This window comes from Chanodichthys erythropterus, chromosome 1 (assembly GCF_024489055.1).
Source record: "Chanodichthys erythropterus isolate Z2021 chromosome 1, ASM2448905v1, whole genome shotgun sequence".
Taxonomy (NCBI): Eukaryota; Metazoa; Chordata; class Actinopteri; order Cypriniformes; family Xenocyprididae; genus Chanodichthys; species Chanodichthys erythropterus.
This window is the reverse complement of record NC_090221.1, coordinates 10,615,784-10,627,953: the sequence shown is the minus strand read 5'-3', so window position 1 is coordinate 10,627,953 and position 12,170 is coordinate 10,615,784. Positions and strand designations below refer to the sequence as shown.

Below are 12,170 nucleotides of genomic sequence, written 5' to 3'. Positions count from 1 at the left end.
GAATATAGAAAGTGTGCTTTCCAAAAAAGAAAAGACTGAATTACAACGACTGAATGCAATCAAAAATATATAGTAAATTAAAACATAAACTATACATTTCTAAAGACTTCTGGACTATATTACTTTAGACTGTGAATCTGTGATCGTAGTCTTTTAGTCCCTGGAAAATGATCTCTGAAAAAGAGTGGGAACCCAGTGTTCTTAGTAAGGTTAAAACTGATTAATACAGACAGTGGCAGTGTGACAGAAATAATACAGGATCTGTTTTTAAAGGACCTGTTCTGTAATCTTATAAAGTGGCAGAGCCGGTGCTCCTCTAAGGTCATGGTTCAATGTAAATGGATTGTTTCATAATTGCTGCATTAGTAGAGCAATAGCCTACTGTAATAGGATTTGTCTCGTAGTGTAGAAGCTTCCAGTCATGCTGATTACTGAGCAGATAAAGCAGTGCTGTGGACACAATGGATTATGCGAGCCGTCATGAGACATGTGGGCATGTGCTCTAAAGAGACACATGCAGTTATCTACACAAAACAAAATCTATTCACCATAAACAGGATCTAAGCTTATGTAAACTGTGGAACGTGGCCTTGTTCTTGGTTTGCAAAGTAAAAGATTTGGAAGAATGGTGAGGAATAGCATAAAGACCATGTTAAACTACAATGAATTTCCAGATGGGTCCAGGTTGGATTATACTGGACTCTCTGGTGGATCAGCAAAGCCATGTTGTTCACCAGCAAAACTCATATGAAGAGGGATCACACCTTGTCCTTCCTTATTAACCCCATCAAAAAAAATCAATTCAAATTATGTGATGTGAGTCACTTTGACCCTTTATTTCAGTAATGTTTGTTTCTTGAGTGTTTTTGAAGGGAAGAGCTGGGCCATCATTACAGTTCGGCTCTGGTCTGTGTTTAATGCTTGTGGGTAATGTGGCCTTCCTCAACTCTATTTGGGCTCAGTAAGATTTTTTTAATGGTCACCAAGGCTGCATTTATTTGATCAAAACTTCAGTAAAACAGTAATAATGCTATAAGAATTTAAAATCATTTTCTTTTTACATATATATTTAAAATGTAATTTATTCCTGTGAAGAAAAAGCTGAATTTTCAGTTTTCAGCATCATTACTCCAGTCTTCGGTGTCACATGATCCTTTAGACATCATTCTAATATGCTGATTTGCTGCTCAAGAAACATTTCTTATTATTTTCAATGTTGAAAACAATTGCTACTTAATATATTTGTGGGATATGCAGGATACGTTTTTCTTCATGGATTTCTCTTCAAAAGAACAGGAAATGTGCTCTGAAACCTAAATTTTGCAGTTGCTGTTGAAATATTAGCAATTTGGTGGACTGTGTGTAGATCAGGTTTTGCCTACAATATGGGAACCTGCCAGTACTTTTCTTTACTTTGTAATTTAGCCTTCTTTGTAAGCGTTCTGGATTTATTAGATTTTTTTTTTTTAATCTGGACAAATTTTAGGCTATGGTTTACCTATGTGTGTGTGCTATGTTTAATAATATGTTATCTGTCTGTCTTTCCCTCTCTAGGAAACCTTTTCCAATTGGGGACAGAGTGACGTTCAGTGGTAAAGAATGTGTCTGTCAGCAATGTTCCCTCAAGCTGGTTAATTCCAATGAGCCAATCAAAATCCATGGGCCCAGTCGTAAGTCTCACCCTTCAATTTAAACATTTGCATAACATGTGGTCCACATGTTTGTGTGTGTGTGTGTGTGGGGGGGACCAGCCGACAGTTCTAACATGGCAAAAAGGCTTAGTGAATAAGCATAATACATCTTTTTTTTTTTTTTTTGCTAAGTCTGCCATTCAGTTTTCATTTCTTTCTTTCTTTAATTATTTATAGTTTGGATATTCTCATTTGTTATTTTCAAATTCTTGAGTGTTTTCAGTAGTCTTTTTTTCTGGGCCGGGAGCTACAACCCTCCATAATGCTGTATTGACCTTTATGTCTCTGAGGGGTGAGGACAGACCCCTGTTCAACAGATTAGAGTGTGTGTAGTGTCTGGGTAAACAGAGGCAGAATGCTGTGATGTTTTATAAAGGCCAGAGGTGAAGAGCATCTGAGCTCCGTGTCTATGTTTGTTCTTTAGTTGAACAAATGTACAGAGTCTGAACATGCCTGGGTCATTTCTGCTATGCAGTCTTTCCCATTTTAAAAACTGTATTAAAGTATTAATGTTTTTTTTGTTTTTGTTTTTTTTTTAATGGGAATCATATTACTTATCTTTTATCACAATTAAGTCAAAATAATAGTGGATTTTGAATAATTTAACTACTTTTGTTTTAATGAATGTTACCATTTTTGCCTTGTCAACTGGTGTAACGCCTAACATCAGAAACTGATTTAATATATAATATATTTTAGGTTGTCTGGCTATCACCAGAACATTGGTCTGGGGAGTTTGCTATGTTTGCTATGTATTTCCTACTGCACAAGAGGCGTGATCAATGAGCATTATTCACGCAATTGGATAGTCCTTCAACCAATCAGATCAACGATCCGTGTGACGTACTTTGCAGAGCGATGCGAAAACTCCAGACAGGTTTAGTTTGCATTGGTTTGTAGCATTGATCAGCGGTTTGCAGAAGCAGCAATGGCATCGAGGGATTTTTGCAGGTTGTGCAAAAAAACAGGAAAGTGAGTGGTATTTACACCCAGTCGAGAGATTTGTTTGCTAAACTAAAGAAGTCATTTAGCATCGTTGAGAGGTTAAAAGGATTGGATTGACTGTCGTGCGAGAGACGTCATTGTGTTATACCTGCCCAGAGCCATAGAAAGAGCTCTGTACCCACCAATAGCGAGCAAGGTGGATAAGCAAGTCTGTGATTGGTTCCCGCAAAAGTGTAACAGATGCAGCAGAAATGAGTGGACGGGTTTCCAGACTGAGTTGCCGGGCAAAATCAAATCACCGGAAGATCAGGCTGGGTTTACCCAGTCTATATTGTAGGTGTTCTTTCATTTTTTTCTTTCTTTAATAAAAATGTTTAAACAATGTAATAAAATTAAAGAAATCAAAATGATAATACTACATTTTTAGATGATGGTTACAACAAAATAATTATCAAAATTAATTTCAGTTGCTTACCTCTTAATCATAGCCACTATGTTGACCAACTAGCAGTTAGCCAAGTAATCAGTCTTCCTTTTCAGATTCAAATTAGATCAGTCTACCTTCTTATGTAACTGGCTTTCAAAAAAAAGTCTTCAAGAAAAAAATGAGATGGACTAAGACTAGTCTAAGCAGTTTATGCAAACAGCCACAGGTTAACACCTTCATGTAAGCAAACACTCAATCCCTTTTTGAGCAATGGCTAACTTTACCTTTTTATTTCCATCCTCTTAAGTTTCATTCTGTTTGACATCCTGTTAATAGACTTGGCATTGTGATTAATAATCAAGTTTGAGTGCCTGAGCTTGACCAGATTATACTTTTGAAAGTCTGGCAAAGCCTTATATAGAAATACTTATCTAAATTACAACAAAAGTATACTCTTTTTTTCCCAAGTTGCTTCATAAAAGGTACTGCAGTGCATAACAAGAATGATCTGTCTTCTGTTCCACTTCAACTTGAATCACCGCTGCTACAGCAAAAAGGAAAGTAATTGTTGGAAAAGCAGAGTACTGAAAGCGTACTGTAACATTTGTCTCTGTCTAAAGACTGATCTGATTGATCAGGCCAGTGAACTGAAAAAGCTCTGTGTTAGGATGAAAATACTCTAAACACAGCTGAACATCTTCCAAATAAAAACAAATGATTCATTGCCATTTTAGTGCTCAAAATCCTGTTGCCCAACCCAAACCACACAGCTCAAAGTGTGTATATCTGTTTAAGAAAAAACTAAACCTAACCTTCATCATGATTTATTGATTTGTCTTTCATGTGTGTGTGTGTGTGTGTGTGTGTGTGTGTGTGTGTGTGTGTGTGTGTGTGTGTGTGTGTGTGTGTGTGTGTGTGTGTGTGTGTGTGTGTGTGTGTGTGTGTGTGTGTGTGTGTGTGTGTGTGTGTGTGTTTTTCACAAACCGGTCAAGTCTTACTGGACACAGGAAAGACTTAAGATTAAGTCCATTAAATAACCACTCTTCCCTTCCTCATGGCTCTTTTTAGACTGTGCAGGTTGTAAGGAGGAGATCAAACAGGGTCAATCTCTGCTGGCGTTAGAGAAACAGTGGCACGTCAGCTGCTTCAGGTGTCAGACCTGCGGCCTGGTCCTGACGGGGGAGTACATCAGCAAGTGAGTTACCGCTGCTTCTGTTGACCTGTTGGCTTTCTTTCAACCACGCATCACACACATTGTGTTGCACAAAGCAGCTTGTTTCTCATGTTTGAGACCACATGAAATATTTAATCGCAATTAATAATCACAATCTAAAATGTACACATTCAGTTCCAATAATAGGCCTATGTATCATTTATGTATATATGTGGATAATTTTTAGATTAGGCAATTTGCGTTGACACGTTCTCTCACTGAATAAGCACTACAGTTCATGTGACATGAAGACTGGAGTAATTACTGCTGAAAATGTATTGAAACTTCTTTTTTTAAAAATCTTACCAACCTCAAACTTTTGAACAGTTATGTTTATGTATATATACATGATTTACTGCTCCTGTGAGGGACTTTTGTGACACTCCGATTTTGAAGTGCTCATGAAAGATTTATAGCATTAATAGAAGAGTCACAAAGGTCATAGTTTTCTGGTTTTATAAAACCTAAACACCTGTGTTTTATTTTTGGTATAAGAATGTGTTCATTCATGTGAGCCTTATTTTGCATGCAGAGACGGCATTCCTTACTGTGAGGCAGACTACCACGCCCAGTTTGGGATAAAGTGTGAAACATGCGACAGATACATCAGTGGACGTGTGCTGGAGGTGAGACTACATTCTGCCTGATTACATTCCACCATAAGACCAGTGTCTAACAGACCCCACTACTTAGACCCTTAAAGGTGCCCTAGAACTTTTTTTTTAAAAGATATAATATAAGTCTAAGGTGTCCCCTGAATGTGTCTGTGAAGTTTCAGCTCAAAATACCCCATAGATTTTTTTTAATTAATTTTTTTAACTGCCTATTTTGGGGCATAATTAGAAATGAGCCGATTCAGGGTGTGTAGCCCTTTAAATCTGGTGCTCCACGCCCCAAGAGCTCGCGCTTGCCTCAAACAACATAAATAAAGTTCAAACAGCTAATATAACCCTCAAAATAGATCTTTACAAAGTGTTCGTCATGCAGCATGTCTAATCGCGTAAGTACAGTGTTTATTTTGATGCTTACATTGATTCTGAATGAATTTGAGGCTATGCTCCGTGGCTAATGGCTAATGCTACACTGTTGGAGAGATTTATAAAGAATGAAGTTGTGTTTATGAATTATACAGACTGCAAGTGTTTAAAAATGAAAATAGCGACGGCTCTTGTCTCCGTGAATACAGTAAGAAACAATGGTACATTTAACCACATTTAGTACATTTAGTACATTAGCAACATGCTAACAAAACATTTAGAAAGACAATTTACAAATATCACTAAAAATATCATGTTATTATGAACCATGTCAGTTATTATTGCTCAATTTGCCATTTTTTGCTATTGTCCTTGCTTGCTTACCTAGTCTGTTGATTCAGCTCTGCACAGATCCAGACGTTCTGCCCTTGTCTAATGCCTTTCATAATGTTGGGATCATGAGCTGGCATATGCAAATATTGGGGGCGTACACCCCGACTTTTACGTAACAGTCGGTTATGTTGAGATTCGCCTGTTCTTAGGAGGTCTTTTAAACAAATGAGATTTATATAAGAGGGAGGAAACAAGGGAGTTTGAGTCTCACTGTATGTCATTTCCATGTACTGAACTCTTGTTAATTAACTATGCTGAGGTAAATTCAATTTTTGAATCTAGGGCACCTTTAACATGACACTGTGCAACAATACACATTCAAAAGTCTGGGGTTAATAATTTTATTCAGCCAGGACACATTAAATTGGTCAAAATTGTCAGAAAAAAAATCATTTGTAATGCTACAAAATACTTCTATTTCAAATAAATGCTGTTCTTTTGAACTTTCTGTTCAGCAAAGTATCCTGACAATGCTGCTGAAATTTCAGCTTTACCATCACAGGAATAAATTAATATATTAAAATAGAATATAAAAAATTATTGGGAGCACTTTAGTATGGGGAACTATTCTCACTTTTAACTAGTGTCTTATTAGCTTGCATATTGGCTGTTTATTAGTACTTATAATGCACATATTACTGACTTATTCTGCATGACCATATTCTACATCCCTAAATCCTACCCCATACCTAAACGTAAACGCTACAACAACTACCTCACTAACAATTAATAAGCAGTAAATTAAGAGTTTATTTAGGCAAAAGTCAGTTAATAGCAAATATGTGTTCCTTATACCAACGTGTTACCAAATTATTTTAAATTGTAATAATATTTCACAATTTTACTGTTTCTACTGTATTTTTCGATCAATGCAGCCTTGAATAGCCTAAGAGACCTAAACATAAAACATAAAAAAAAAATCTTACTGACCCCAAACTTTTGAATGATAGTATTTATTTTATTAGAAATGTAATGAAATTTTCATTCATGTCCACAGACACCTTTAATACCTTTGTGGAAACCCTTTAGGAAACACTGGACCTGAGCAATTTAGTCATTATATTGTAGTTTTTTGTGATGAGCGGCTCGTCTTTGATTGTTATTGACTCTGAATTACCTCAGAACTCAGTTGAATAGATGGCATTTGCGCTGAGTTATACCTGAAATGAACATGAATTGATCCATCAAGCGGGCCAGGCAAGAAGCCTCCGTTATAAAAAGATCAAGGGCTAAATATGAGAAGATGGATAAAGAAGCCCAGACAGATGGGGAATAAAACCACCATTTGAAGCACTGTTCCCTTAGAAATACAAATATTTCTTTGAACATTAATGGTTAACAGACGGCAAAGAATACACCTTGGAGAGACAAGTAGAGGAGAAGGCTTTGAGAGAATAAACATTTGAGGCAAGCATCACTCTTATTGTTTCTGGTATTTATTTCTCTCCTTCTTCCTCCTGAAAGTTTTGCGTCTTCTACCATACAGTAGACTACCATTTGAGCTATGGACTCCTAGAAGATGATAATATGGCATAGTCCAACACCATAGCAACTCCTTAGCAACACCCTAGCAACTCACAACTCACTTTGAATGAATCTGTTGAGTGACTTATTCAGTTACTCATTGATATGAGCCACATATTTTAGTACTAAACGAATCGTTTTTGCATAAATGGATTAAGTGATTAAATGATTAAATGACTCATTCATGAAGACAATCACATTTTGTTCCTGAATGAATCAGTGTTTTGAACAAATTGTTTAGATAGATAGATGATTGATTGATTGATTGATATATTTACATTTTGTTTCTGAATTAATCAGTGTTTTGAGCAAATTGTATAGATAGATTGATTGATTGATTGATTGATTGATTTACATTTTGTTCCTGAATGAATCAGTGTTTTGAATGAGTCTGTTGAGTGACTTATTCAGTTACTCATTGATAAAAACAGCCACATATTTCAGTCGTAAATTAATCAGTTTTGCATAAATGGATTAAGTAAATTATTAAATGACTCATTCATGAAGACAATAATGTTTTGTTCCTGAATTAATCAGTGTTTTTAATCAGTTGTTTAGATAGATAGACAGACTTGCAATTTATTATAATAGCGGGTGGTTTTGAAATGCAGCGCTAAACATTAAGGTCTTTTAGCACTACTGTTTCAATGGGTAGTTACTGAGAGAATGAGTGATGGAGCTAATGAAGAGCCAGTGGGTTGCCCTGCCTTTAGTTTTCCTCCCCAGTGGCTCGTCCTTCAGAGGAATGGCCTAATAGTCTGGCCTTTGACGCTTCATAAGCAAGAATGATTCTTTTGGCAGGTACCCTTGACACCCTTTCATTTGTTGATTTGCTATTTTCTGTGACACTCCCAAACAGGGTTGTGGAGTACTGGAGATGGAAAGAGAGACAGAGAGCGCAAGAGACTTTGAGTAATGTGACGGTCACAGGGGAAGAGAAACATGATGAGGTAGTTTACATATAAATAGGAAAGGAGATAATTTGCCAGCCGAGAGTTCCAAAGCAGATGAAGCTTAATGCTAATACACACACATTTGAAAAGAATTTGTGTGAGCTTGTGTACTCACACAAACTAACTCATTCCTGTCGCTCTGTTTGCTCTGATCCCAGTCTGAGTGGCTGGTGTGAAGTGCTCTGTGTTCCAGTGAGAGCTCAAGTCAGGTTATTTATAGCTAGTGGGACACAGGCTGATTTATCTTTATCTGCCTGTTTGATTTCCACTCATTCCCCCTGGGAGACACCTAGTGATACCGCATACCTCTGAGCACTTAGAAACTGACAGCTTGCTGATTCCTGGAGCAATGACAGCATACACTATGTCTCTAACTCATAAACTGGCCTTCTCTTGCCACCTGCTCTGTGCCTCCTCTCCAATATGCCCCTTTCTTCTCAGGACTTCCCAGTGAGAGAACATTTGGTGTTTTTGCAATATGTGTCTATAAATAGCAACTGTTATACTAGTCTAAGAACTTGCATTTTAGATACATTTTTGAGCAGTTTTTTTTTTTCTTTCTGTTTTTGTTCAGCTAATGTCCAAACGAAGCCACAGAAAAATTAGTTGTGCGTCTCTGAGAAACACAGTAGTTCCTGAATGAATCAGCGTTTTTGAACAAATCATTTGAGTTAATGGTTAATGTGACTTAATTCATAAAGACAGACACTTGTTTAATTTCTGAATGAATCTTTGTTTTTGAACAAATCGATTTGAGGGAATGAATTAAATGACTTGCTCGTAAAGAGAGTCAAATGTTTTGTTCCTGAATGAATCAGCATTTTGAATTAATCTTTTAAGTAACTTATTTAGTTATTCAAATATTTCATTCCTAAATGAATCAGTTTTGCTTAAATGAGCTGAGTGAGTAAATGATTCAGTGACTCATTCATGAAGACAATCACATATTTTGTTCCTGAATGAGTCATTGTTTTGAACAAATTGTTTTACTGTAGTAGCTAATTCAGTGACTCATTCATAAAGACACACATTTCATTTCTGAATCATTTCCAATGAATCAGTTTTGAACTAATCGGTTGAGAAAGTGTCTCGTTCACAAAGACACATGTGTTGTTCTTGAATGAATCATTGTTTTGAACAAATCTGATTCAGTAAATCACTCAAAGACAGTCACTTGTCACCACCTACTGCCATAACAATGTAAATACAAACTTTACGTACATACTTTGTTATATCAGCACTGTTAGAACGCTGCTCGACCAATCAGAATTATAATCATAATACACAAATGTATTTTTACACCCCTACTACTGAGAATTTTCCTTTTACTTTGGGGGCATCATATTAAGGTACTTAAAGGTGCAGTGTGTAAATATTAGCGGCATCTAGCAGTGAGGTTGCGAATTGCAATATAGAAAAGCTATGGTGGCCAACACAGGACAAAGATGTCGTCTGAGACAGAAGAGAGTAGCCAGTCAAGCAAACGCTCTGTAGAGCAGTTTGTCCATTTAGGGCTACTGTAGAAACATGCCGGCACAAAATGTGTATGTAGATAGAAATGGCTCATTCTAAGGTAATAAAAACATAACAGTTCATTATGTAAGGTCTTTATACACCACTGAAAACATAGTCAAATATTATATTGCATTTCTGTCAGTAGATCCTAAAAAAATTTACACACTGCACCTTTAAAAAAAATGGTTAAAAAATTGCAGTTCCATCAACAAACTGTCCTTGTTTTATATGTCCCAGAGGAACAGTTCTCTCAATTACTGATTCTTGGTACTGTGTGCATGGTATGCAAGAGAGTCATTACATGTCTGTAGAGCTCAAATAAGTCTTAAGCAGTATTAAAACAGCAATAAAGGAAGAGTGCTCTGTTACTTAATATGGAGGACACTGTTGAGACAAGCATGTGTTTACTGTTTTTATTGCGCTCATGATAATAGGTTCAACAGTTGGAGCATTTATGTGCTTGTATGTGTTGTTTTAAAATCCTCTAGAGTGTCCTCCAACATTTTCTTATGTTCTGTTTTTTTCCCTCTATTTCTCTGTCCAGGCTGGTGGGAAGCACTATCACCCCACTTGTGCTCGTTGTGCCCGGTGTCAGATGATGTTTACAGAAGGAGAGGAGATGTATCTCACAGGTGAGGAGAGGTTACAGAGGCCAACAGCCGGCACTTTCCATGAATAGGGTGCAGAATGGGGCCTTTAACTCTTCCAAATAAGGAAGTGATTTTTTTTCTTTTCAACAAATGGTCAGTGAAAGTTGCTTAACTCTCAGAAAATGGTGATTGTCAACCTCAGGTGGTCAAACTAAAAATTATATAATTTTCTAAGAAATTTACATTTGTCCAATATGGGAACAAAATTTATTGTTTCTTTAAATAAAAATATTTAATATTAAATAAGTACGAAATCAACATTTAAAAAATTAACCTTATGAAATGAGATAACATCACATTTATTTACTTGTTTTACTTCAATGTAGAAAGTGTCCAAATAATGGTACTTGGGTGTCTCTATCTGAAATTAGTATTACATTTTTGGGAAACTGGGCCTTTTCCTTCCAATAATAAAGTGAGATTAACTTCATAAAGCATATTTGTGTAATTTAATATAGTTAATTATTACAAGTTTGAATATAATTCTGAGATTGAATTTCACTGTTTTTATTCATTTTGAGGAATACTTAATGTTTTCTTGCAAGTGAGATTAGTAAATGTATGCTCACATTTAGTCTAGAACTACAATGACCATCACGTTTATACAGCGCACACAACTCCTCTGCACTTTATTTCTCTCAACATGGGGACAGGAGAGCTGTCAGTCAATAAATGTGAAAAAATAACTTTTTTGAAAAAGTAACTTAGATATTTTGTTGTAAATTGAAATAGTAATGCATTACTTTACTAGTTACTTGAATAAATCTGATTCCATAGCTCAAGTTACTTGTAATGCATAACCCTCAACACTGCTCATTGACATACAGTAAATTAAGAGAATACAGCTATGACATTAATGTGAGTTTATGAGAATTATTTTGACTTTTTATTGCAGACTATTGCAATTGTTATGACAGACCTTGTGAGAGACTTCATCTGAAACACTAGAGGAAACACATTTTAAAATTCATAAGGTTTTAAAAGGTTTAAAAAGTCTGACAAGATACTTAAACAAAATTCTCATTGTTCTTCATTTAATTGTACGGAAGAGGATTAGGGCCAAGCAATAATAAAAAAAATAAAACCATCTCGAGATTAAAGTTGTGTTTAGAGAATTACGTTTCAAGAAAAAAGTCTAAATAAAATGTTGAGAATAAACTCGTTAAATTACGAGAAAAAACTCGTTAAATTTTGAGAAAAAAGTCGAGATAAAATGTTATGAATAAACTTGTTAATTACGAGAAAAAACTCTTTAAATTTCGAGAAAAAAGTCAAAATAAAATGTTGAGAATGAAGTCATTAAATTACGAGAAAAAAGTTGTTTAATTATGAGATCAAATTAATTAAATTATGAGAAAAATGTCATTAAATTTCGAGAAAAAAGTCGAGATAAAATGTTGAGAATAAAGTCATTAAATTATGAGAAAAAAGTAGTTAAATTACGAGAACAAATTCGTTAAATTACGAATTTGTTCTCATAATTTAATGACTTTTTTTCTCATAATTAAATGACTTCATTCTCGTAATTTAACAAGTTTATTCTCAACATTTTATTTAGACTTTTTTTCTCGAAATTTAACTATTTTTTTCTCGAATTTAACAACTTTCATCTCGAGATGGTTTTATTGTTTTTATTATTGCTTGGCCCTAATAATCTTCCGTATAATTGTGTTTTTGTTTAGAATATTAATAAAATCCCATTTGAGATCTGTCTTTCCTATGGGCGTAGTTAGGCCTAGTTCATCCTTGTGACAGAGCAAGATGAGGACTTTGCTAATAAAAGAGCTCTTTTAGAATATTCCAAGACAACCTTTCATATTTAGCTCCATTTCCAGAACATCATGAACAGTATGCAGGATTCACGTGGGAGATAAATGCTGTA

The 12,170-nt window shown here is 35.4% G+C and overlaps 1 protein-coding gene across 1 annotated transcript in view; it reads left to right on the top strand.

The window, feature by feature from the left end:
* Positions 1 to 12,170, top strand: part of ablim3 (actin binding LIM protein family, member 3) — a 76,548-nt gene that overhangs the window by 38,839 nt on the left and 25,539 nt on the right. The window contains exons 4-7 of the mRNA XM_067387636.1: positions 1,555 to 1,670; positions 4,132 to 4,258; positions 4,809 to 4,902; positions 10,183 to 10,270. Coding sequence (XP_067243737.1) covers positions 1,555 to 1,670; positions 4,132 to 4,258; positions 4,809 to 4,902; positions 10,183 to 10,270 — 425 coding nt within the window. The remainder of the gene's footprint in view (positions 1 to 1,554; positions 1,671 to 4,131; positions 4,259 to 4,808; positions 4,903 to 10,182; positions 10,271 to 12,170) is intronic.